Source organism: Manis pentadactyla, chromosome 5 (genome assembly GCF_030020395.1).
Source record: "Manis pentadactyla isolate mManPen7 chromosome 5, mManPen7.hap1, whole genome shotgun sequence".
NCBI classification, from domain to species: Eukaryota; Metazoa; Chordata; class Mammalia; order Pholidota; family Manidae; genus Manis; species Manis pentadactyla.
Window position 1 is genome coordinate 164,108,038 of NC_080023.1, and position 26,958 is coordinate 164,134,995.

General features: G+C 50.2%; 1 protein-coding gene across 1 annotated transcript; it reads left to right on the top strand.

Annotated features, from left to right (window-relative positions):
* Positions 1-16,326: 16,326 nt before the first annotated feature.
* CCN5 (cellular communication network factor 5) lies at positions 16,327-26,638 on the top strand. The gene is made up of 5 exons (XM_036902188.2): positions 16,327-16,459; positions 16,624-16,716; positions 19,445-19,661; positions 24,232-24,486; positions 26,255-26,638. The coding sequence occupies exons 2-5, from the start codon at positions 16,657-16,659 to the stop codon at positions 26,473-26,475; spliced, it is 753 nt and encodes a 250-aa protein (XP_036758083.2). The 5' UTR covers positions 16,327-16,459; positions 16,624-16,656; the 3' UTR covers positions 26,476-26,638.
* The last annotated feature ends 320 nt before the right edge of the window (positions 26,639-26,958 follow it).

Below are 26,958 nucleotides of genomic sequence, written 5' to 3' on the forward strand. Positions count from 1 at the left end.
ACCAGCCCTGTGACCTTGGGCAAGTCACTCAACCACTCTGTGCCACAGTTTCTGCATTACTAACATTGGGGTGCTTATAAATATTCCACCTAATAAGTAGAGGATTAAATGTTCAATTCAGGTGAAGAGCTGAGCACGTTACCAGTAAACATGAGCTTAAAAAATCCTGACCAGACCTGTGGGATATAAGTAATAGTAACCTCACCTGAGAGATGGAGAATCTGAGGCTCAAGGAACTGAAGGCCAAGGACATACAAATAATGAGACAGAGCCTGGATTTGAACTCAGGTCTAGTTGAACACCTACTTACTAGGTGCCAGGCATTGTGCCGGGTATTCAGATATGTTATCAGATCCTCCTGAATTCACAGCAGCATCGCGCAGGAGGTATTGTTGTCCTTCCTGTTACTATTACTCCTTTTGGACCCATGGGGAACCAGGCAGGGTCAAGATGCCAGCGTTTGAATATAGGCCTGAGACTAAGTCTTTATTCTTTCCACTATTTATAAGCATCCTTAACGGGGTCCATGGACTATTATGGTGGAGTTCCAGGCATCAGAGGAATAATACATTTGGCCCCTGGGGCTGCTCATGGCCTCCGGAAGCCCTTCCCCAAAGCTGGCTGCCAGTTCAGCCTGTCTCCAAGGTTGTCCTGGGGATGGTCTTGCCCGCTCAGGAAATGAACTGGGACCTGGAGTGGAAGGTCCTGAGAGAGAGAATGGCTCACTTCAAAAAGCAGAGCTTGGAGTAATTTGAACAGATCGTATTGCAGAGGGCTGCCTTGGGATGTGCTGGGCTCCCAGGCCCCCGGAGGGTGCACACAAGGGCTGGTGGCCCCCTGTGAAGAGGATTACGGAGGCAGCTCCTGCCTGGAAAGCAACACAGCATCCAAAGACCTCTCAGTTTTGAAAATCTGTGGTTGTAAGATTCTCAGATTCCAATTTAAGAATTGAATGATTCTCAAAGTCTAGTAAGCTAAAATTTGCGTGTATTTCCCCCCTTTGCATTTTCTGTCCCCCATTCAGGCAGTTAGACTATGGTGCATCTACTGACTCAGGGGAAGGATGTTTAGTAAAAGCAGAAAACAATGTTTTAGGTTTCAAAAGCACCCCCTCCTCCTCAAAAAAAAGGACCACTCCTGAAGGGACTTGGGCATAGTGGATACCTAATGAATCAGAGGAAAGCATGATTCGATGCTTCCTCTGTCCCTCTGCCCTATGACACTGGGCCTGGTGGCCGTTCCCTCAGCCTGGGTGCCAGAGGGAGGAGACATGGTGTGGGGCTGCAGTGGCCTGAGGGCACAGGCAGCACGAGTAACTGAGAAGCCCGATGTGGGGGTGGCCGCTCCTGCACCTGACCTGGCTGACTCTGACTGATGCATGTCTCTCCCCTCCCTCTCTCCCTCCCAAATAAGAAAGCGGGGAAGTGAACCAGAGAAAAGGCTACAGGGAACACATTTTGAATTTTGTGGGTCATCATGACCCCAGAGAGCTTTGAAGAATTCAAAAGTAGAGAATGGGGAGGAAACTGAGAGATGAAACGGTCATGTGGTGTGTGTAAGCAGAGAGGGGGAGAGGGCCTGGGACCACCTCACGCCTAGACACAACCACAGGGAAGTGTGTGTGTGTGAGAGAGAGAGAGAGAGAGAGAGAGAGAGAGAGAGAGAGAGAGAGAGAGAGAGAGATCAGGGTTGGGGGAGAACCAAATTGAGCAAGATTAATTTTCTGCCCACACGTGAATTGGGTATCATAATAAAAATTCACTCAAAATAGATTACATTTCCTGCCCATCTGAATTTTGAACTGATTTGTACTGGCTACATATAATTCCAACATTTCACAATCCTAAGAGCCTTGTATTCTGGGATTTTACTGTGGCTCTTCCACTGGGGAGAAGGCTGTACATGGATTCTGGGTGCACCCAGAGGGCTGCACATGGCCTGGAAGCCAGGAGGACTGAGCTCTGCCCTCAAACATCACCTTCCCAGGAGGACCCTCCCTGGTCACACAGTTTAAAATGGAACTCTGCCCAGAACCCTGGGCATTCTTGATCCCTCTTCTTTGTTTTCTCCAAAGTACTCAGCATCCACTGAAATACTGAATGTCTTATTTATTGTCTATTTCCCCTAGTTGATGATAAGTTTCAAAAGGGCACAGATTTCCTTCTTCCTTTCTTCCTTATAGAAAAGCATAGAAAACACATAAGGAACACCCATTTGTCATTTGGCCAATGCCTAGATTTAACCACTGTTAACATTCGACCATATTTGCTTCATTTTTTTGGTGCCAGCATTTTCCAAAGTAAACAACGTTCATCATGATATTTCCTCTTTAAACACTTGCGGGAAGAGGATGCTTTCTCTTTTAGTCATGGCCTTCTACTCGCTGCCTGGAAGTTGGTAGGCCTTCAGTAGATAGCTGTTGAATGAGTGGATCTCATGTACTCACAGCAACCCTATGCAGTAGATATTATTATTACTTACATTTTACAGAAGAGGAAACAGGCACCGAGAGGTGAAGTAACTTGCCCATGGCCACACCGCTAGGAGGTGGGGGCAGGGGCAGTTAGCTGAGCTCAGGCAGGCTGAGTCGGAGCCCAGGCATTACTGCACTGGAACTCTCTAAGGGCGCCTTCACCTGGGATGTTCGTTCATCCTCTCTGCCCACCTGTCCCGCCCACTATGAGTCCCAGAGGAGGATGAGGGGTTCACAGGCTGCCCGGAAGTCGGTCGTCCCCATCTGGGTGCTCAGGTGGTCTCCATAAAGCCCGGGGCCCTCGCTCCTCTCAGAGGTGGAGACAGAATGCTCCTACTCAGACAAGTGACCTCTGGGGTTTGTTATGAGCAGAGATTCCTTTTGGGGAATGTGATGGCTGATGCCAGGAACCTGGGTCCCCAGACTTAACCCCCAGGAATGTGGAGAGGAATCTCCAGGCTCGTCCCAAGCCAGCCAGTGGAGGGAGGGCGGTTCTGGGCAGCTCTCTGGCTTGCTGGGCCTTCCATCCCCAGGCTGGGAAGCAGCCCCTCAGGGTGAAAAGAGTCCTAGGCTTCAAAATCAAAGAAATTTGGGGCCTGTCTCTTCCTTCCTGGCTGTGTGACATTGGATGGGTGCCCAACCTGGCAAGGCTTTGGTTTTTCCATCTGTCAAATGGGGATAATTATTATCCCAACCTCTCAGCCCATCAGTGACTGGGGTGAGGCAAGCCAGGTGCCCAGGGCACAACGTTTAAGGAGGCACTGGCTCTCAGGTACCGACCCTGCACTTGCAGGAGCCCAGAGACTAGCACTTCCTTAAACCAGGTATCAGGTCACTGGACTGCCACCCTCTAGTCCCAGCCCTACCTCCCAGGATTCCTGGGGAGGAGACCAGATCTGTGCAAGGCACGTTAGCACAGCACCTAGCACACACTTAGTGCTCCCTTTTGGGAGATGCTGTTACTAGTATTCTTCACTGCTTTTCAGAACTGGTGGGCCGTTGCCCAGCCATGGTCCTACCTACTGGTTTCTCTCACTGGCCCCCAGGGCTTCTGCCACCTGTGCATATTGCACCCAGTTCATTATTCATCCTCTTCTAACAGTCCTTAATAACCATGAATTTTATTACCCTCCTTGTCCTATAGCTCCTGCTCCGTGCTGGGCAAACAATGATTTCTATTATGCACTGCGTGCTTACCATTTGCCAGGCCCTGTGCCCAGCATCTAGACAACACCTCTCCTCTAATCTCGACCATGACCCTATGAGGTGGGAACTCTGATTATGCCCATTTTGCAAATGAGGACACCGAGGTGCCGAATGATTAAGTAACTTGTCCAAGGATGGGCAGTGAGGAAGGGCCAGAGCTTGGTTAGAGCAAGATGGTCCAAGCCCACGACCATAACGGAGCCCGGAACATGGCACCTGCCAACTGGCATGTGCCTCTGCCCTGCAGGGTGCGGACCGATGGCCAAGGCATGGGCCCCAGTGCCCATTGGGGGAGATTGACCTCCCTGAGTTAAGTCAGGTCCCAGGCACATGGGCACAGGGGGTGGCCCAGATGCTCTCTATTCTGGGGGCAGTTTCTGAGTCCTTCCTGAACCAGGCAGCCACTTCTGCCTTCAGGCCAAAGTAAGAACCACACTGAGCTCCTCGTTCTCAGTCATTCACTCTGATCTTGTGCTACAGACTCACAGTCAAGGTCATCAGTCCTCCCATCAGCCTCTCATTTACTATTGCCTCTATGTTACAAGTGAGCAAGACCCCAAGGCACCCCACCCAGGCATATGGCAAGTCCAAGATCTGAGCTTGCATTTGTTTGGGTCCCGGTGGCCTGGGGGTGAAGTTGTGGCTGCTGAGGGCCTTGTGGGCACTCGACCCCAGACACGGTTACCTTCCGTGCCTCCTCCCTGCTGGCAGCCACTGAGGCCAAAATGGGGTGAACCCAAAAGGAGGTCACAGCAGGGGTTAGGGCTGGGGGTGGGGAAGAAGGCACACTTCTGGGCCCCAAGAATGCTAAGCCTGGCTACTCCTTGTCCAGAGCTGCACCCCAAAAGTCCCACACACATTGCTTTGGATGAAGAGAGCGTGCGGCACGTAAGTTTTGATCTGGGGGAGATGGCTTATCACCAGTAAACAATGCTGAGGTTTGTTATTTGTACAAACTGGCTTTTTCCCTGCGTCCCACCACCCTGCCTTATAATTTGTCCTTGCTTCCAGCCGCCAGAGCATGCAGGCTTTCCTCAGGACTGCCCAGGCTTTCCCGCCCCGCAGGGTAGCCTGAACCTCTTCCTGGCCTTCCAGGCTCTTTGCAGCCTTCCCTGGGCCTTGTCACCCGTGGTTCCCACCAGGAGTTCAGTGGGCTGACCCTGCCTCTTTGTCTTTCCACAGGCAGGTGCCTCTGCTTAGAATGTCTTTCTGGATCTCCTCAGACCGGGCAACGCACAACTCTGAAGCCCCAGGCCTGACATATATTGTACTGTTTGATGCCATATTACCACTTGGGAAAGACAATGGATAGCTTAGCAGTTACAGCAGGCTTTGAAATTAGACTGACGTCAGCTCAGTCCCAGCTCTTCTGCTTTCTAGTTGTGGGACTTGGGGCTGGCCTCTCAGAGCCTGTTTGCTTCTCTGAACACAGAAAGGGTAATATGACCTACTCCGTCCAGGTGCTGAGGGCTTGGAAGGAGGCCACACACATGACGCGCTGGGCTCAGTGCCTGCAGCCTTCCAGAACTCAATGAGAATTGGGTTTTCATCCAGTCATTCTGCAGTCAGGTTTGAACACTGAGGGGGTGCCCGTCTCTGTGCTGGACACCAGGACTGGGCAGTGCACAGACTTGTGGCCCCTATTCTCATAGAGAGGCTGGAGAGCAGATGTTCACCAATTAGTTGCCACTGTGACTACCATTAGGTATATCACCCACCAACCTCCTAACTCCCCAGAACTCTCACCTTGAACTTGAAACTCCCTGGGGCAGGATCTAAATCTGATTTGTCTCCATAATCTCAGTTCCGCAATATGGTCTGGACGCTCTGCAAATGTTTAAGTTGAAAAGGTTTCTGTAACAACCACTATGGCACTTAGGATGTGATAGCAAACGTTCTAAGCACTTTACAAATAAGAAATCATTTTATTATGTCAACATCTTTGTGAAGTATGGACATTTTACAGATGGGAAACTGTGGCACAGAAAAGTTAAGCAAATTGTCCAGAGCTATATAGCCAGTGAGGGGCACAGCCAGGATTTGAACCCAGGCAGCTTGGTTCCAATGTCTATTGGCTACATGCTTCTTTCCAGTGGATGGCACTTTTCAGGGGTGTCCAGAAAGGGCTCGTCCCCTGGCCCAGCTCAGGCAGCTGGACCAAGAGGCCCAGGGCTGGTCTGAAAACCCTGCCCATCTCCATGGTCCCCTGACCCATGGCTCCCCCTTGGCTTTCCACTCCCCAGGTGGACTGTGGAGGAAAATAAGGCCTCAGCTGCATCCTTTGATGTCCCTTGCCAAGCTGGCACTTTGAGGCCTGGGGTGCCTCTGGGCATCCCAGCCCAGCAGCTGGGCCAGTGTTTCCGTAAACACCCCAGTGAGCCAGCCCCATGTGGTCAGTCCGTGGGCTGCTGGCCTCGAGGGCCGAGGTTTGGCTGACCCTGCGAGGTTTCCTCTGACAGGGCCACCTCCACTCCCTCTGCCTGGCTGGGCTTCCAGTAATGAAGTGTTTTCTCTGGATCTGGTGGGGCTGGTGGGATGGGGCACCGGAGCCCCCCTGTTCCCCCTCCTCTGCTGGGCTAGATACCCTTCGCTGCAGCTGGGGTGGGAGGCCCATATGCCCACCTGGTGCCTGAGGGAGAGTGGGCCTCTAAGCGAGCAGATCTTGGGCTCCAAGTGCAGGCAGGGCAGGGGCTGTGCCCAGAGGTGGGGTGCAGCTGGGCACCACCCTGCCAGTCCTTTCCGAGGGGCTGGGAGGTTAGAGAAACAGCTTCTCCTGGAGACAGACCCAGGAAGCTTGGTGACAGAAGGGAAGTCCCAGCTGTGGCCACCACCCCCTCCCCACCCAAACAGTGGCCGCAAGGGGCCATGGGGCAGGTGTTGGCAACTGGGGGAACATTAACTGTGATGAGTGTACCTTCTCCTGAAGACAGCCTGCCTCAGCCCTGTAATGCTCATGACAGTTCTGCTTAGAAACTGAAGCCCGGAGAGGTAAAGTGAGTCACCCAAGGCCACACAGCAAGTGACAGCCAGGAGCTGACTGAGTCTCTCCCTTCATTCTGAATCACTTCTATCTTATTGTCTGAATCCCAGACAGCAGGCACTGGGAGGGGCTTCCAGGCTATTTTTCAAGAGGTGCTACAGCACAGTGGGTAAGAGCAGGGACTCAGGGACCAGCTTCCTGGGTTCAAATCTAAATCTCAGCTCTGGTTATGGGACCCTGACTGGTTATGTGACTGCAGGCAAGCTACTGAATTCTAGGTTCCTCAGTTTGCCCCTCTGTGAAATGAGGATAACCTTAGAGGGCTGCTGTGAGATTAAATACATGCATGGCCCACAGGAAGCCCTCTACAAATGGTAGTTATTTCTAGTAGCTCACCAGCCTTCCATTGACGATCTGGGGAGACCCAGGAGACAAAACCTGCAGGTGTCTGGCCTAGGGCAGCGTGCACATCTCCCCTGGTGCTGCAGAGAAGCTGAGATGCGTTTGAGCTGAGAGGACCACTTGGCACCGACATACAGCTTCCTGTAGGGGCAGGTGGGGGAGACCCTTGCTTTACCCTCTGTCCCCCAGGACCAGGGAAGGGCAGCATCAGAGCCCAGGGGAGGAGGGGAGCACACCGAGGTGTCCTGTGACCTCGTCTCATGCCTCCTATGTCTGGGTCTCAATTTTTTTGGGAGGGCACATTTGGATGTTCAGATTTAGAGGGGCTCCTTGGTAAGGCCTAGAGGCTGCGCTGGGGTGGGAGAGGGCCCAGAGACCCAGCTGAAGGCCCCCCACCCTCTGCTTCACCCCAAATAACTTTCCTCGGGCCTGTTTTAAAAAAAGAGTTTCCTATGGGATTTTGCTCTGAACAAGGTCTGCTGTCGAGAATGGGGCTCTGGGGCAACAAGGAGCTGGAAATAGGGCTCCCCTCCTCCCATCTAGGGACCCCAGGGCCCAAGTTGATGACTGGCCAGTGACTCCCTCCTTCCCTGCACTTGCTTCCGTCCCATGACTGGGAGTCCCACAGGGGCGGCCCCTAACCAGGGTTCCCCTGAGCAATGTCCTCCCCCACACAACTCATGGGGACTGGGAACAATTAACTTACCCTTCAGACCAGGCCAGATGCTCATGTGGGTACTGGTTTTGGGGAACACGTGTGACTCAGGGGCCCCCTCAGAGCTGGAAGGGTCCTAGGAGGCCACAGCAAAGGGCTACCCTGCCATGTCACAGCTTGGGAACGGAGGCCCGGGGAGGTGAGGTGCCGTGCCTAAGGTCACTCAGGGGTAGAGAGGAGGAAGGAACTGGCTTTCTGATGCATGACCCAGAGCTTTCCTGCATCTCCATATAGTGCCTGGATGTCCCAAGGCCGCACCCACTATCCCCATCCCCGGCCGCCAGTGTTCTCCCCGACTAACACAGACCCTCTGGGAACAGGCCTCTTCACTTCATCTCACTCCACCTCCCGCCTGCTTCTCAGGCTGCTTCCAGATTCAGCTACTTACAGCTTCTACCAGCTCCCACTCTCATGCTACCTCCAGGCCTTTGCTGGCTCCTGCCCTGTTCTAAGTGCCTTTTCACCTAGACAACTCCTACTCGTGCTTCAGGACCCAGCTCAGATGGCACTTCCTCCAGGAAGACTTCCAAGGCCACCTCTCCTACCCCCAGGTTGGGTTAGGTCCTCTTCTCATATTGCCTTCCCACTTACTGGGCTACAATCATCTCTTTGCTGGTCTCTCTCTACCCTTCTAGTCTTGAGCTCACCATGGGCAGAGATCTTATTTTTAATTCTTTATATAATTATAAAAAGATATGACCCACTGTACTCAGTGTTGAGAAAAAATGCATGGATGGACGGATGGATTAGAGATGGATACGGACAGATAATGGCACCTATAGGGGCTCAGACAGTGAAGGGTAAGGCCCTAGAAACTGCATGTCCTAACTGAATGAGGGGCACTTGGGTGGGCAGGGGATGGGGAGGCAACCTAATCTGTTATCTGCCTCCTCCCAGGGATGTCTGGCCAAGAGCAAATCCTCCTGGGCCCTGGGGCCTGGGCCCTCCTGGCTAGCTGACTCCCCTCAGTGGGGTCTCCTGAACTCTAGCTATCACACACCACTGAGTCTATGGAAACCACCTCTGCCTCCAACATCCTGGAACTCTGCCTTCCTGGGGGCCCTCCCCCCATGCTGCCCTCTGGGTCAAGGCTGCCACTCCAGAAATGCTTCCAGGCATAGAAACAGATTCCTAGAACCAAGAAGCCCCAGAAAATATGGATTCCCCCATCTCCCATTTTACAGATGGGGAAACAAAGATCAAGCAAAGCCAAGGAACTGGCCGAAGAACTTAGAGCAATAGAGCTGGGATTAGAGTTTGGGTCCCTCAGTTCATTCATTTATTCATTCATGCATGCATGCAACAAGTATGTATCTAGTACCTCATTTATGCCAGGTTCAGTGCTCTTTCTCTGGCATACTAGGTCTGTAAATAAACCCTCGTGCCAAATGCTAAAGCCCTTTCCATGTCCCATCATGATATCCTCGGGCTCTGTACCAGGCTTGCCTATGCCTCACCAGCTGCACCCCCAGCACAGCCCCTGTGCCAGCACCCTCATCCAGCAAATGAGGACCATGTCATCGCCAGGACCACTCCCCAGCCCCGCCAGTGTGAGCTTACACTGGTATGTGAAGCCATGTGCACAGGAAGTCACATGCACGGTGCTGAGAGCTCCACATTCCACCCTGCCTTGAGGGGGGCTGTGTCAGTCCCTGCACGCAGAGCCCAGCCAGCTCAGACTGAAGCCAAGTGCTAAGCTGTTCAAGCCCCACAGCTGTCCTAGGAGTGAGAGGGCAGCTCATCATGGCCCCTGGGATCTCAGGGCCAGGAGGAGACCTTTAAACTCTTGCCCTGACTGGAGAATCTGTGGAAGAAGAGGTCATAGAGGGGTGCCTGCGGGCTGACGATTTGCAGGCTAGCTGAGCAGGCAGCAGGCAGCAGTTCCTGCATTAGCTCCTCCCAGCAGAGCCATAAGCAGGGGCAGTGTGGAGACAGCCATTCTTGGAGAGATGGAGCCTCGTGTTCCGAGGCAGGAGTCCAGACCCAGACAAGCCATGGCCATTCACTGGGCCCCTTCTATGGTTCTTCCTGATGGAGGTGACTTTGCGGGACATGGAACAACTCAGTATCATAATTGCCAAACAAAGTTCAGCTGTGCATAACAGAAAACCTTCCGGCACATATCAATGAACTCAAGAATGAAGGAAGAATGTGGAAGAACAACACAACCAAAACAGCTTCTAGGGTGAAAGTAAATTGAGACAGACTCCTGATAAGATTGATCACAACCAAAGAGATATGATGTAAACGAGTAAAATAAAATACAGAGTAGAGAAGGGGAATAAAAGGAGAATAACTTTGGCTTAACAGAGATCAAAAGCAATTTAAAAAATACTGTGAACAGTTATATGCTTTTATAAATTTGAAAGCTTAGGAAAATAGATACATTTCTAGAAAGATAGAAAATGCAAAGACTGGTCCAAGAAGAAACAGAAGTTGAACAGGTCAGTCAGTAAAAGGTAATCAAACCCTCCCACTCCCCACAATCAGACCCAAGGTGTTCTTATTGGAGAGTTCTAAATTTTTAAGAGTAAATAAAAATAAAATTTTAAAACAAATAGTTTTTTTAAAAATCTAGCTTATTCTATGAGGTAAGTGTCATCTTGATTGCAGAACCCAGATAAGACAATTATAAGTCTGTTTCACTTTTGATATATGATAGAAAAACACCAAACAGACTATTAGTGGACTGAATTGAGCCATATGTTAAAATAATGTTAGTACCTGACCATCAGAAAGAGTTTAGCCTCAGCATTAGAAAATCCACCAGTGTAATTCACTGTACCATCAAAGGAAAAAAATCCAGTGATTATGTCAATTGATGGAGAAATCTTTTGAACAGATCCTTAGGTGCTATTATTTTTAAATAATTGTTAACAAACTAAACGTAAGAGAAGCTCCTTAATTTGGTTGAGATTTTAACATCAGAAAGCTACAGAAAATATTATGCCTAGTGGAGAAACTTTATACACATCAGGATCAGGCACAAGCTAAGAATGCCCATTATTATTGCTACTGCTTAATACGCAGGGCCAGAGAGCCAGGCTAACGCTATAAGGAAAGAAAATAAAAGGTGTAAAGATTGGAAGAGAAGAGATAAAACTGTCATTGTCTGTAGATGGTGTGAGCATCTACATTAAAAAAAAAACTAACTGAATAAGCTGAGGAACTCTTAGAACAAATAAGAGAGCTCAGCACGGTTGCCAGATAAATGACCAACACAAAAATCGGTAACACTTTTACACCAGCAATAACAAATCAGGAAATGCAAAACATGGTACTTAATTAAAGAAGAGGGTATACATATACAAATATATATTATACATAACTAGAATAATACATATTATTATATTAACATTCTTGTGATAGTCTTATATTATTATATATAATATATTTATACTATTTTTGTAATCACATGAACGAAATTTACAGGTGAATCCAGGGTGCATGTGATGGTCTGGGTGTGACAAGGGATCCGGGCTCCTTCATACTCCTCTCACCTCCTCTACACACGAAGGTCACCTGAGGGCACTCTCACGGTCCAAGCTGGCTGCTGAACTTCCTCATCACGGCTGCATTACTGACTGGAAGCCAGAGGAAGCCGGTCATGGCAGTGGTGGGACAAAAGAGAAGCCCTTCCTTTCAGGGAGACATCCCAGAATTTGCACACGGCACTTCTGCTTTTTGCTCATGCGTGGAGCCTGGTGTTGTCATGGCCATGTCTTACTGCACAGCTGAGTGCACTGCTGCCACAAATAAAATCAGAGTTGCATTATGGAGGAAGGAGGGGAGAAAAGATATTGGAGTGGGTATTGATCAGATCACAATTTCCAAAAGGGGACACTGAGGCACAGAGAGGTGAGGGAACGTCCACAAAGCCACAAAGCAAGTAAGTGGCAGAGGTGGGATTTCCATCTGCCTGCTTCTTGACCTTCCCATGGTACAGGTGTCCCCTCACTCTCCAGTATGTCCAGCCACGGGGCACTGACCCTGCTCACTCCCAGCCCCACTTGGGTCAGGGGCTGTTTGGGGTTCTTCCGTCCCCACTACCTGATGTAACAATTGTGAGCTCCCCAGCGTGGGGCACCTTCTTTAGCCTTCCTACCCCGCATCTTGCACGGGCTTGGCATGTTGCATATGTGAGATGAACACCAACGAGGAAGACTAGCAGAGGGCTGACTTAACTGTGAGTGGCTGAAACTCGTTTCATCCTTTCGACCACTTACATTTTTCAAGGCTTCCATATGCTATGCCCTGATCCAGATGGGTTTCACTTTTCAGATACATTTCCTAGATCCTAAAATGTTAATCCCAGCCCAGGTCAAAAACAAAATGCATGCTGCCTCAAAAAACATGAGAGAAACTGAACGCCAGAGAAGCAAAAGTCTCTGTCCCAGATTCCAAGACACTGTGGCAAAGAATATGTCCTGTGTCCCTCTCTCTGGCTCCTTTCCACAGGCATATACCGAAAGGTCACACTTCCCAGCCACCATTGCAGTTAAGTTGGGGCCATGTGACTAGTTTTGGCCAATGAAATATGAGAAGATGTGACGGGCATCATTTCCTTTCTGAGGGAGAGAAGGGCCAGCATTCCTTCTCCATCCTTCTTCTCCAAGGTGACCTTGGAGGCACTGGTCTAGAGTCCATAATTCAGGAATTGTAATGTGCATGCAAACTCCCTGTGGGTTTTATTAAAATGCAGATTCTGATTCTGGGGTGTGGCCTGAGATTCTTCACTTCAAACAGCAACTGGGTGACTCCGATGGTCCAATGTATCCATTGCATTGATGCATCAGTGCAGTGTTTGAGGAGGGAAGGGCGGAGACCTGCCTTGCTTCAGTGGGCTGTTCACAAGCACAATAAATCTTCGTGGGGTTAAGCCACAGAGATTTGGGGATTTGTTGGTGACCTCAGTATTAGCCTAATGTATGCTGATGAATACACTGGGATAGGGGTTGCTATTTAGCCAACCAATACTTACGGAGTTGCTCATAAATACTTTGTGTGCTAGGCACCCCACTCCTAAGGAAGCACTCACTCTCCCGCCGTGCAAGTGCAAGTGCGCCACGGGGAGTGAGAACTCCTTAGCCTTATGCTCCAGCCGCACCTCTTACCGCACCCTGGTCACTCTACGCCCTGGAAGTCAGTGGGGGAGCCAGGATTTGAAGCAGGACCTTTTGTCTGATGAGCCTGTGTTTCTTGCCAGTAACGACGAGGACATCTGTACTCATTCTGGGTTCTCATTTGGTGGGGTGGGGGGGTACAGCAGCAGACCAAAAGACTCATGGGTTCCCTGGATTGTCACATCCCTCTCTGGTCACTCTTGGTAGCTTGGGGGCCTGAACCACATGCACCAGTCAGCAAAGTGGCAGTTCGTGCTGCAGGCTGTCAACACTTTGAACTGCGTACAGAAGGTTCATCACTCACACTGCTGTCACCAAACACCCTTGATGCCAGCTCAAGTGCTTCCTGAACTGGCCGGGCCCCAAGGCCTCCCACTGTCCACACTCTCCCATCCTCAGTTATTAGAGAGAACAAGTTCCAACCCAAAAGCCACACTCTGACTCAGAGGGGTTCCTCCGGCGGGCGGCAACCCTTCCACCCAAGTCTGTGCCTCCCTGCGCCGCACTGGCCCTTCACTCCCCTGCGTGCCTTCTTCACTCCCCTCACCCCACAGCAGCCTCAGGCCTTGCTGGCAGCAGGGGGCCTCCCTCCTCCTTTACTGACCTCCCTGTGATCAGCCTGCCTCCTTAGCTCCTCCTCAGGCCTCCTCTACTCTCCTGCCTTCCTGCTTACCTCCGAGAAAGAAGTGGTTGCAAACTGCTCCTCCTGGGAAACTAATCCATGGTGATAGAGGTCAGAAGAGTGAGTGCCTGGGGCAAAGGGTATAGTCTTGGAAGGAGCAGGAGGAACCTACTGGAAATGTGTCTTGATCTGCATGGTGTACATGTGTGAAGAGTGGTTGCAATGTACACTTAATATTCGCATACACAATATTTGCATAACACAAAAGTGCTAAAACACAAGCACTTCTCTGTATACGTTACTCCTCGATTTAAGAAAGAAAATGCCACATAAACAGACAAACAAACCCGAAAACGGACTCATAAATACAGAGAACAAACTGGTAGCTGCCAGAAGGGAGGGAAGTGGAGGAATAGGTCAAACAGGTGAAGGGGATCAAAAGGTACAAACTTCCAGTTATAAAATAATGTAAGTCACAGGGATGAAAAGAGCAGCATGAGGCATATAGTCAATAATACTGTAATAATTTCATATGGTGACAGATGCTAACTACACTTACACTGGTGAGCATTTTGTAATGTAAATAACTGTCAGAAATTGTTTTAAATAAAAAAAAACATATGCCACAGAAAGCTCTATTAGTAGTAGCAAAAAATAAATAACATCAAAAACCACAATGTAGGTTTGGAGTCATATAGACCTACACTGAAACCTGGCCCTGTTTTCTAGCTGGGTATCTTTAGGCAAGTTACTTAACCTATCTGAACCTCACCTTTCTTATTGAGGCTTGGACTGTGAGGATAAGAAACACCACTTTTAGTACTTAGGACAGGTATGGCTTCCGGTGGGTGCTCAAGACATAATCACTTTCATCTTTATTCACATCAGTGGTCCCAGCAAGGACAGGACATGCGGGTGGTCCTCCCTGGGGGCAGGCAATATGAGAGGCACACTGTCTGTAAAGGATTTAAGGATAAAATTGATGAGAAGTCAGTCTGCTTTTTGTTATCACCGTGCATTGGCAAATATAAATTATGTCAGGCATAAAGTATTCTGCACCCAAATACCTTTCTTTGGTCTAATTTCTAAACAACTGATGCAGTAACTGCTCAATTTTAATAACATATATGTAAGCTTTAAGTTAGCACATTTTAATTCCTTATCTTTTAATACATGGAAACTAATTTGGAGAATTTCTAGCAATACAGTTGCCCCAGGCACACACAAACTTAGAATGCATGTTCACTGAGAAAGTAAGTTCCTAACAGTTTGGAATCTTTCCCGCTGGCTGGAGTGCAGTTCCCAGCTCCAACCCTGTGGAATTCTATCTTCCTGCATCTCAATACTATGGAGTGGCAGTGGAGACGAACGTATCAGGTATGTCAGTTCTGTCCTTCTATGTGACTCCTTGGAATTTTGGTTTAGGCTTAAAATTTAAAACAGTGAAACAGTCTGCACTGTGAGGGGCAATGTTTTTGTTTGGTAAGTGCAAATTTTAATTCATGAAATATATGTGTTTCATCTCATGACTATTATTGAAATGAATTTTGTTGTACAACAGAGGAAGGTGTTCGCAGATGAGCCACTTTAGATATCATCTACCCTAGGCATGCCTCTGACTAAAACACAACCAGTTTTAAACAAACAGGCATCCCTCCCTCCAAACCTCACCCTTGGCCCTCATCCTCCTCCAGCCGTAAGTGATCACATCCCACATACTCATTTTCATCCTCCTTCCCATCACCTCCTTCCTCTAGGGCTGCAACCAGGAGAAACTCTTCCCCAAGCTGAGCAGTCCCTCAGGGTGACTCCTATAGCAAGGGACTCTTTCTCACTGATCACCCATTCTGGAACCTTCTGCTGTCCAGCTCCCTCATTCTATGTTTCAGTGTACTGGTGGAGATTACGGGGGCCAAAGCCTTCCCCAGTCGCCCCTTGACACCACCTCTGTTATTATCTTTACCAAATCCTACAAAGCCCAGGAGCTGGAACCTTATAGATGCTCCCAAATATTGGTGATATGCATTTGGATGTCCTATACCCCCATATGCAACACCATTCCCCACCCCACAGCCAGCTCGGCCATACCAGGCACCTTGGGTTCCCAGAATAAGCTTACTATCATGCTCTCTTCCACCTCGAGGTGTTTGTACATGCTGTTCCCTCCCCCTGGAACATTCTGGCATCTCTCACCCCCTCTTTCCTTGGCTCTCTGTAGAGGCACCTCCTTCAGAGAGCTGTCCCTCCCCCTCGGTCTGCACAAGGACCCCTCCAGGTATGCCCACCGAGGTGTTCCATTTGTTTCCCCGCCGTAGTCTCCCATTCCGGGCTTTGTCCCAAGATCAGGGCTGTGTCTCCAGCCCCTGCAGAGGAGGCCTCAGAGATGGTGGGATTAAACAAAACGGATTCGGTTCTTCCAGATCACCTAGCAGTGCCCAGCAAGCACTGGCACACACAGGTGCAGCCTGCAGGGGCTCACCCACCATGGGCTGCGTTCCAGAGCTGGGGAAGCAGGTCGCGCAGAGGTTCCTTGTTGCCAAAACCAAATGGGCCGCCCAGGGATGTTTGCCTCTGGGTCACACCCACCTCTGGGTGGCTGCCAATCTTCCTGCCAGAAACCACAGGCCCGACAAAGCTGCCCAGAGCCCAGGCCACGGGGCTTAGGAGGGTTTGGGGCAGCTCTGCAAAATGCAAAAGGGGCGTCTGCAGAGCAAGTCCTGGCTCCACAGCTTGTCGGGTGGGGCAGGGGGTCCGGGGCAGGGCTGCAGCAGCTGCGGTCGGTAAGGCCCGCTAGGGCTGGGAGGAGCTAGGGAGGCCCCTGCCAGTCTGTCACAGGCTCTTGGCGCTGGCGCGGGCTCTGGCTTTTACACACACACACGCACACACAAACACACACTGGCAGGCACCCCCTTGGTGGCCCCTACAGTCTCACCTTCAGGTAAATGGGCTCATTAGTGGGAGCATGAGGATGGGGAGAGGGGCAAGGAATGCCAAGCCAGTGTGTGCGTGTGTGTGTGTGCGTGTGTGTGCGTGTGTGTGTGCTTCCCTGGGAGTGACCTCACAGCTGCCGGAACATAAAGGCTTACAAGTCCTGCCTCCCAGGCTCAAAGCTGGCTCCGTGGGGGACACAGTGACATGAGAGGCATACCAGAGACCCACCTCCTGGCCTTCTCCCTCCTCTGCCTCCTCTTGAAGGTAAGGGGACCCCAGGCCCTGAAATGTGCTGCTGACTTGCTCCGTGTGGTGGGGGGAGGTGTGGATGCTCTGGAAGAATTCCTGCAGGTTCCCCACGTTGGGCACAGCCAAGCTTCCCCACCTCTGGTCAGCCCTGCTGTGTGACTTCAGGCAACTCCCTTCTCCTCTCTGAGCCTTAGCTGCTTCCTTGGTGGAATGGGCACACTGTTCATGACGACTTTGTGAAGATCATTTGTGATAATTCACCTAAAGTTCTTAGCACAGGACCTGGAACATGGCAGATGTTCAAAAGAGGCCTTTGGGGATTTTTACCAGTCCCTACAGCCCTTCTAGCAGAAGTTGGTATCCTCTTTATAAATGGGGACACCCAAGATATACCCTGCTTTATCTATGCGCCAGGATTTCAGTAGATACTGGTGTCTGATTGGCAAGTTCATATTGTAGGGACATTAATGCTGTTGGACCCTCAGGTGTCAAGTGACCTGCTGATCCTGGCTGGAGTGGGGCAGGGACACACCTCTGTGGAATAATGCCCTTCTCTTATGGGACATTTGTCAAAGGGCTTGTGGAATGTCTACCTAGACTTACATGCCCAACAACCCCATAAGGAATTACTATCCACTGCTTTCAGTCAAGCAAGGCTCAGAGAAGGTAAGCAACTTGCCTAAAACCACCCAGCAAAAAAACATCAGAGCACGAGAGGAGGTGGAACCCAGGATAGGCCTGGGTGTGTGGAGGACAGGGAGGCATTTCTGTCTATGCCTCTCCATCCCCTATCTGGCCCAAGGCCACAGCTACCAAGCCCTGTCATTCTCTCAGTAAATGCTAAGTTCCCAGTGCCGTGGAGATTTAACCCCACCACAGGCCATCTCACTGTATTTCATGCTCCTCTGAGAAGAGCCCAAAGTGGGAACCCAGGTGCGAAGCAGAAGGCCCTGCTTTCAGGTGGGAGGCACCCAAGAGCTAGTTCTGGTCAGAAGCCTCCGTTTCCCATTAACCAAGGGAGCTCAACCTCTGGTTTGGAAGGGAACCCAGATGTCCAGCTGATTGCTTCTCAGATCAGATTCTTCTCAGAGAATCACCTCTGGATTAATTAAAATGCAGATTTAGATTCTTAAAGAAGGACCCAAAAGGTTGCATTTCTAACAAGCTTCCAGATGCTGCTGCTGGTCCAGATCACACTTTGAGGGGCAGGGCTAAGCCATCTTTAGAATCTTTTCTGGAATCTCTTTGGTGTCACCCAGTTTCCTGCTGGAAATTCCTGCAGAGGCAGAAACTGGCTCCCTTGCGAGACTCCAGGCTCACAGCTGCGCAATTGCATTGATTATCAATGCTGTCTTAGATGGCCGCCCTGTGAGCGCCTCCTGGTCTGCGTCCCCGCCAGAGGCTGGTTGCCAGTTTGGGGTGGCCCCTGCTGGCCAAGGTGAGAGCTGCAGGCCACCGAAAGTAGGTCTGCAGGACTAAGGGACCTGGGCGTGGACAAGATGGGGATGAGAGCAAAGGGATTGTTGCCCACGTTGTGGGGCCACACAGGAACTATAAGGCTCTTTATTTCACCTTCCTAAACTGCAAGTCTTCCATCATCTAGATTAAACCCTCCAGTCCTCCAAGGATCCTACTAAAGATGAGTCCCCCCACAGATGGGACCACTGGGGACATCTTGAATTATGCCTGCCTCTTGGTCCCCACCTTCAGATGGACATACGTGGAGCCCAGAACATCTGGTTTCTGGTTTGCTTGTTTCTCTGTCCTGAGTAGCGGGTGGCAGTCAGGACACGGGTTGATACTTTGACCCTTCCCCAGAGGGGTGGGCTCCTGGTGCAGGCTTTTTCCTCTTACAGGAAAAGTCCACCCCTACCCTGGGTCCCTGGGTTCTCAATGGGGAAGCAGCCTCACAGGTCTGCAGCTAACACACTGTGACGTGTGGCGAGTCCCTTCCTCTCTCTGGAGCTCAATTTCCCCATGTGTGCATGGCAGGGCAAGGGGGTTAGAACTGGAGCAGAGGGGCCAAGAACCTAGCTGTGCCACAGAAGCCCTGGACAGCCTGTCGAAAAGACAGTTTCCAGGGCCCTGCCTGTGGGAGTTCTTATCTGGTAAGTCCCAGAAGAAGCTTTGGGGATCGATATTTTACCAAGTTTCCTGCTAGATTTGATTCTCATCTGGAAACATATTCTGGATTGTTCCAAAGATCAAAAACGTCCATGCTGTTTGATTTATTCAGCCCTCGAGATAAATATTCACTGTCCACCTGCTGGAAAATGTACAGGACCCTGTCATTTGAATCCTTCGTTTGTTGCTTTGGCTCTCTGTAAGCTTCTAGAGGGCAATGCCTAAGCCCACCACAGTGGTGATGCTCACAGCTAAGTGCATCAAGCATCTACTACATGCCAGGCCATGTGCTAAGAGTTTGACACATATTGTCTCACATACTTCCCAAAACAATCCTCTGAGTTAGATACTACTATTGCCCCCTTTTAACAGAAGAGGAAAATGAAGCTCGGAGAGCTTGAGTAACCTTCCAAGGTCACTTGGCTAGTAAGGGGCAGAGTTAGGACTGGAACTCTAGACCAGAGTCTTTCTTCATGACCACAGTGCCATGCTGCCTCTTAGGGAATGCCACGAGACCGCCAGGGTTCAAGGCCGGATCTGCATGATCTGAGGGCAACGTGTGGACCCCTCACTGACCATTTGGAATGACCACGGCTGAGTGAGGTCTCCATCTCTGCAGGTGTGTGCTCAGCTGTGCCCAACACCGTGTGTCTGTCCCTGGCCACCACCCCGATGTCCACTGGGGGTGCCCCTGGTGCTGGATGGCTGCAGCTGCTGCCGGGTATGTGCACGGCGGCTGGGGGAGCCCTGCGACCACCGCCACATCTGTGACCCCAGCCAGGGCCTGGTCTGCCAGCCTGGGGCAGGCCCTGGTGGCCGGGGAGCCGTGTGCCTCTGTAAGCAGGTTTGCGGGACTGATGGAGGGTATGTTTGGGAGGGTCAGAGCCGTGGGAGCTGGAGTGAAAGAGAAGCTCTTCTCTGTCTGCCTCTCTGCTGCAGGCATACCGTCCTCTCCTGTCAGGCCTGCCAGGTCTGGTGACCACCCTTCCCTAGGCCCCCTCCCTGCTTCTCCAGTCTCATTGTTGCTCTGACAATGGTCACCACTGACCAGCCTTCCCCCCAATTCCTACCTGTCTGAATCATAACCACCTTTCAAAGCCAAGCTCAAATACCTCCTCTGCTGAGAAGCCCTCTTAGATTCTTCAAATCAAAAGTCATCATCTCTTCTCAGGACCCTCATAACACTTTTGGGAAAATAAAAGTATAGTCACTTATTTAGGGCATGATATGTGTCCGGCACTGTGCTAGACACATACTACATAAATCATATAATCTTCACAATAATCCTATGAGTCAAATACTTTTAGTCCCATTTAATAGATGAAACTGAGGCTCAGTGACATTAACTGACACTTAAAAAAAAATGAGAGACAGAGACCTGTGAATTATTGACCATGAGTCTATCAATAGGAAAAACCTTATTAAAACGCCAGTGAAACCTATAGACAAAGTCATCAATAGTAAGCCCCTGTTAAATGCTTTTTTGATCAGGGAAGTATAATTATGAAAAAAGGGGCAAATTGTTTTATAAACTCATAGATGATTTTATAATACAACGTCTAATAAAAATGTCTCTAAAGAAAACGAGACAAGTAGCGCTTAGTTTAAGGGCTGTTATTTAGATTAGCCCTGACATATGTAAAGTACTTGGCAGGGTTTATTCAGGGAACCCTTGCATAGCACTTACCATGTACCAGGCATTAAGGGTTTCACAAATATCTCCTCATTTAATCTCTTAACAACCAAATGAGGAAGGTACTAATGTCATCCCCATTTTATAAACCGAAAAAAAGAAGCAGAGAGAGGTTAAGCAACTTGCCCAGGGTCACACAGCTCATAAGTGACTGAGCTGAGATTCAAATGCAGGGACCTGGCGCCATAATTTTTGTTTCCATCCCTCTATGGCCTGACACTCAGCACATGATCACTACAGAGTGGCTGTTAGTGTCACTAGCTACTAAGGGGCTTTTCTCATTCCATCTTGATTCAGACTCCAAATGCCTGGAAGCTGAGGGTTTCCTTGGTCCTTGCTCCCAGCCCCGGCTGGACAGCATGGTGGGTACTCATGAGTGTTTAGTGATTTGAGCCAAATGTGGAGGATGGTAAACCCGACGGGTGAGCCAGATCCAGCTAAGACCTCACGGGAGTTGAGTCTCAGTCACGTGTCTGGAGGGAACACGATCCCAGAAACGGGCCAGCTCCAAGCTGCGTGTGCATCCAGAATGAGCCCGTGACCCCCCTATACCTCGATGTGCTGCCTCCCCAGCTCAGTTGAGGGCACCCCCATCCCTCCCTTGACTCAGGCTCAAATCCTTGGTGTCACTGATGATGTCTCTCCCTTTTTCACAGCCTACATACTACCCACTAGCGGGTTCTCCCAGCAGTCCTAGACCCACTTTCCCCAGTCTCCCACTGCCACCTCCTGGCCTGAGCCCTGTCATCACTTGCTGGGGTTTTGCAATAGCCCCGTAACTCTCTGCCTGCTTCTGTTCTTGTCCCTAGTCTTCCCCTACCCAGATGCCTAAGGGCCCCTTTTAATACAGAAGTCAGATCATGTCTCTCCTCTGCTCTTCATCTCCTAAAACCTTCCAGCAGCTTCTCATGCCTCGGAGTAAAAGCCAAAGTCCTCTCAGTGGCTGGCAGGCCCCTCAGGGTCCTGCTCCTATTTTCTTCTGGCCTCATCTAGCTCCTTCTCTCTCCCCTGCTCTCTGCTCCAGTCACACTGGCCTCTTTGCTGTTCCTTCAATGCCCAGGCAGTCTCCCTCCTCAGGGCCTTTGCACTGGCTCTTCCTTCTACTGACATTCTTTCTCCCCAGATACCTGCATGGCGAGTTCCTCACCTCCTTCGTATCTTTACTCAAATATCACCTCTTCAGGGAGGACTTCCCTGATGATCACATTTAAAAACTGCAACTCTCCCCAACCCTTTAACTCTGCTCTCCTGTATATTTCTACCACTGATCACCAGCTGGCCTCATAAACTCTTTTTTGTGTGTGTCTATTGAATTTACTTGCTATTGTGTATTACTGTGTGTTTATTTGTTTTGCTTATTGTGTTTATTTCCAATAGAGCAGAAGCTCAAAGGAGGGCAGGATTTTTGCCTGTTTGGTCATTGCTGTATCACAAGTGCCTAAAACAGTGCCTGGCACATAGTAAGCACTCAATAAACAATTGTTGAATTAATGAATAATGACAACAGTTCTAGCAGGGCCCACAGTAACAGGCCCCATGTATTAAGCCCTTTACATACATGATTTCATTTTTCCTTAATGATGAGGTAGGTCCTATTATTATCCTTGTTTTGCAGATGAGGGAACTGGGGTTCAGAGGAGTTAAATCACTTGCCTCAGGTCACACAGTGCGCAAGTGGCTAAAGATAAAACAAACACCCTGTTGTTCCTTCTCCTGCAAGGGATTCTCAGAACAGAAGAAAGACATAGAAATCACCAGGCAAGACTGTGCTCTGAAGTGTTTTGGGGGAAGTTCCTGGACAAGGGGACACTGGCGAGGTCCTGGAAGGAGTAGGGTTTTGGCAGCTGTACGTGTATGGGTGGGTGGGGGAAAGCCGAGAGCGAGTAAGTTTGGAGGTGCACTGTGGTGTCTGGGGTGGCTGCCCAGGGTCATAACCCCCACCACCTCCCCAGGCAGCTCTGAACTGGAGGAGCAGGAGAGGTGCCTTGCTGAAGATCACCCCTCCAGCTGACTTGCCTAAGCAATCCCTCTGTTTACCAGGTTATCCCCGCGACCAGGAGGTCCCAGGACCCAGGCTGGGGACTGGGCTGTCTGGCTGGGGTGCAGATGAAGGTGCAGCTGCCCCTGCAGTTTCTGGGAAACCAGCAGCCATGGTCCAGGAAGGTCAAGGATTTGGAGCCAAAGGGCTATGGCCTGGAAAGAGCAAGGACAGAGAACAGACACTGGTCCTGTTCTCCCCAGAGGAATGAACCTCACCCACTCCCACTTAACAAGCATCTGCTGTATTCCAGGCCCAGGGCAAAATGCTTTAAGTACACCGGTTCACTTAGCCTCAATAAGCCCTGTGAGCAGGGTACCTCACCTCAGAGAGGTGCAGTAACTTGCCCCAGGTCCCACAGCTAGCAAGCAGGGACTGGGGTCTGAACCCAAGTTTGTGTGTCTCCAAAGTTCCTGTGTATGAGGACCTATTTGAGGTTTTCCTCTGAAGACCTGGGAAAACCTGCTTGTCAAGGAGCCCTCTCCCCCAGACTCAGCTGAACTGCTGCACATGCCTCCAGGAAGCCCTCCTGATTGTTTCTGTCTCTACACTTCTTACATGGCTCAGATGTACCTCTCCAGTGCTCTTCATTCTGTCCTTGAGTTGATGACTTTCACAGGTGCCCCTCAATTGGTCCTTGATCTGTCAAGACAAAACTGTATCTCAGTCTGTCAGGGAGCACAGTGGTTGGCACATGGGAGGGGTACAGTGTACACCTCTGGAATTATTAGGAGTCAGACATTTTTATCACTGTGTCTTATGTGCTGGGTGTTGTGCCAGGCTTTCATTCAAAAGGCATGTCCTGAGGGTCTGTGTGTCCCATCCATGCTCTGAGCTAGCACAGAGGATGACAGGATGATCGCTGTCAGCAGCCCTTAGGCACTTTGTGTCCAGTGGAGGAAGCAGCAACAATGCCCATATCTTGAGGGCTTCATTCAAAGAATGTTTTTTGAACACCTACTATATACCGAGCACTGTCTAGATGTGGTACATATATTATTTCATGTAACTGGTTGCTGTTCTCATCATTGCTATTGTTAAGGTGGCTCAGAGAAGTTAAGCAACTTACCTAAAGTCACACAGCCAGCAAGGTAAGCCCTGACCTTAGTGACTGTAACACAACAGATGAACAACAAAACCTTGTTACATGAAATCTCAGTGTATATGCAGTAGTTATATACTATTAATTGTATGCATTTATATTATTAATATATAGTAATTATGCTAATAACAACAACAGAGCAGCTAGGTTCTATTGGAGGTCTCCTTTATGTGGGATTCACTACATAGATCATTTCATTTAGTCTATACCACACCTCTGTGAAATAAGAACCATTATAACTCATTTTGCAGGTGAGGAAATTGAGGCAAGAAGAAGTGAATCACTTGGCCGAGGTCCATAGCGAATAAAGAGCAGTCAGAGCTCAGACCAGGCCAGTCTTCCCACAGACCCTGTGCCGGAATGCAGTGTGCCACGCTGTCTTCCTGCAGTGGGGATGGAGCACATGTGGTGGGGCTGCAGCCCCTGGGCATGCTCAGATACTGTAAGGGCACTGCCTCCCCAGTAGGATCTGGGCCAGCTCTGCAGAGGGGGCTGGGTGGAGGACGTGGCTGGCACGGTCTTGCCCAGGGAAAAGTTGGGGATCACTGATAGGGTCTGGTTTCTCCTCCTCAGGGGGAGAGGATGATGGGAGCTGTGAGGTGAACGGCCGCGTGTACCAGGATGGGGAAACCTTCCAGCCCCACTGCAGGATTCGCTGCCACTGTCAGGATGGTGGCTTCACCTGTGTGCCACTGTGCAGTGAGGACATTCGGCTGCCCAGCTGGGACTGTCCCTATCCCAGGAAGGTTGAGGTCCCCGGCAAATGCTGCCCCGAGTGGGTGTGTGACCAGGGAAGGGGGCTAGGGTTCCAGCCCCTCCCAGTCCCAGGTGAGTTCAGGGCTGGCTCTGGCCCCGGGGCAGGGCCACCTGGAGGGGTGGGCATGGGGAGGGCACTCTTAGTGCCTGGACATCTGCAACATGGAAGCAAAGGTTTACTGACAGGAGCACACAGGGGGTGAGGTGCGAGGACCGAACAGACAGGAAGACAAGTGGAGAGTCACAGGACCCTTTAAAACTGACAAAGTAAAAGCAGTGGTGTAAGGATGTAATTTTAAATCCTAAATAATCAAAAATAAAAATTGGTGACAGAGTGGGGGAGGGAAAGGAGGGTTAGGATTCTTGAACCAAATTGTCAAATTTCATAGAGGAGGTTTACTGTTAGTGATATATACTATCTTTATATGTGTAATATATTGATACATAGTAATAATAATATATATAATTTAAATATTACACCGTTATTAATATGTTAGCATTTGGACTTATCCAAAGAGAACTCAAAACTGAACCAGACAAGAGAATCATGTCTGGGATGTGGGCCAAGGGATGAGCAGAGGTGGAGGAAAGACAGTTACCTTGTATCAGAAACCCTTCAGTTGTAGAGATTTTGTTATGTTATGTCCCTGGGTTTATTATTATATTATCATTATTGTTATTATATGAATGTCATTTTTTTAAAAAAGCCAAAAAGATGGCATTGTTTCTGTAGAGATGGCACCACATGAGAGGCAGCAGAGCGTGGTGGGTTAAGCGTGGCGTCAGCCCGGGTTCTAAGCCTCGCTCCACTATTTCCTAGCTGTGTGATTCTGAGGAAGTTGCTGAACTTCTCTGTGCCTCAGTGCCTCCAAGTATAAAATGAGAACAACACCCTTCATACAGAGTTGCTGTGAGGACTGGCTGGCTGAACAAACAGAAAGAAGCCACTATGACAGTGCCCAGCACACCACGCTCCATGGGCAGCAGCGGTAGCATCGCTGTGATGTGTAAAGATGACACATCATTTGATACGTAGGAGAATGCCAGTGAGTTGGCCTGCTGTATGAAAAGCAGGATAAGACACTGTATTTGCAATTTGATTTCCATTCTGGGTGTGTATATGCGTGCATCTACAGCTGCATGCACACACATATGTGCATACATACTGCACACATGTGTGTGTCATGCAGGGATTCTCGACCTTGGTGCTAGTGACATTTGGGGCAGGTCCTTCTTGGAGGGGGCCGTGCTGTGCACTGTAGGCTGCAGTGCCATCCTGCTGGGCTGGCTGCCCTGACCCCAGGCATGACCACCAAAACCGCCTCCGGCTTTGCCAAATGTCCCCTGGGGGGCAAAAGTGCCCCCATTAAGAACCATTGGCTCTAAGGACCAAAAGGAAGGATGCCAAGATGTTAACAAAGCAGAATAAGATGCACAGAGGAGGGAAAAGCAAGGCCTCGGTGAACCCGCCAGCTTGTTCCAGACGTGGCCTTCGAATCACTAGCAGCTTTGCCAGCTGGTCACGGCTCCACTGCACACAAGCCGCGGTCTCCTTCCTGTAAGGGGCTGTGGGGGGTACAGGACCAAGCAGTTCTCTGCTTACTGGGGACCAGAACGGTCAGTACCACATTACCGAGTAACCAGCATAGGAGGTGCTGTGCTAAGCACTTTACCTCCAGTATTTCATTCAATCCTAACAATCAACTATTAGAAAATTTACACAGGAAGAAACTGAGGTCCAGAGAGGTTAAGCAAAGGAACCAAGATTGCACCACCAGTGGTGGTTTGGTTTGACTTCCAAGCCTTAACCTGGGCTGACCCCTTCTTTTGTCCCCCTCAGGACCCCAGTTTTCTGGCCCTTTCATTCCCCCAGCCCCTGGCATCCCCTGCCCAGAATGGAGCACGGCCTGGGGCCCCTGCTCAACCACCTGTGGGCTCGGCGTGGCCACCCGCGTATCCAACCAGAACCGCTTCTGCCGACTGGAGACCCAGCGCCGCCCATGCCTGCCTGCGCCCTGTCTGCCCACCCAGCCCCGCGGCCTGCACAGTGGTGCCTTTTAGAGCGGGCTGGGTATGGAGACCCACCCTCCCCGGCAGGCAGCCCTGTGCCAGGCCCTGGAGGACACAACATTCACAAGCGTCTGGTCCTTCTGGACCCTGAGATGAAGCAGGGCAGCTTCAACAACCTGGGAGGCCGGCCAAGGTTTCTAGGGTTTTCTGGTCTGTTCCCAGCCTACACACAGCCTTTATTAAGCATGCACACGGGCAAGCTTTCCAGGAGATGGGGCAACCATCTCTTCCTGAATCATTAGGCTGAGGCAGGTGCTGGGCCAAACTGGCTTTTTCTGGGAGTATGGTGATAGGGGCCATACAGATATTCTGAATCTCCTGCTTCCTTTCCTGGAGTGACATAAAAATGTCCTTGACTACATACCTATGCATGAACTTGTATATCAGGCTTGTGTTGTCTGAGAAAACCCTCCCCATCCGGGGCTGAATTCCTTATGAAAATCACAAAGTGCAATCACACTGTTTTGCAGAGAG

Bases quoted from the DNA above. Each gene is read 5' to 3' on its own strand.
- CCN5 (XM_036902188.2), top strand. From the start codon at position 16,657: ATGAGAGGCATACCAGAGACCCACCTCCTGGCCTTCTCCCTCCTCTGC. The intron at 16,717-19,444 runs GTAAGGGGACCC...CCATCTCTGCAG, and splicing joins TCCTCTGCCTCCTCTTGAAG to GTGTGTGCTCAGCTGTGCCC. The intron at 24,487-26,254 runs GTGAGTTCAGGG...TGTCCCCCTCAG, and splicing joins CCAGCCCCTCCCAGTCCCAG to GACCCCAGTTTTCTGGCCCT.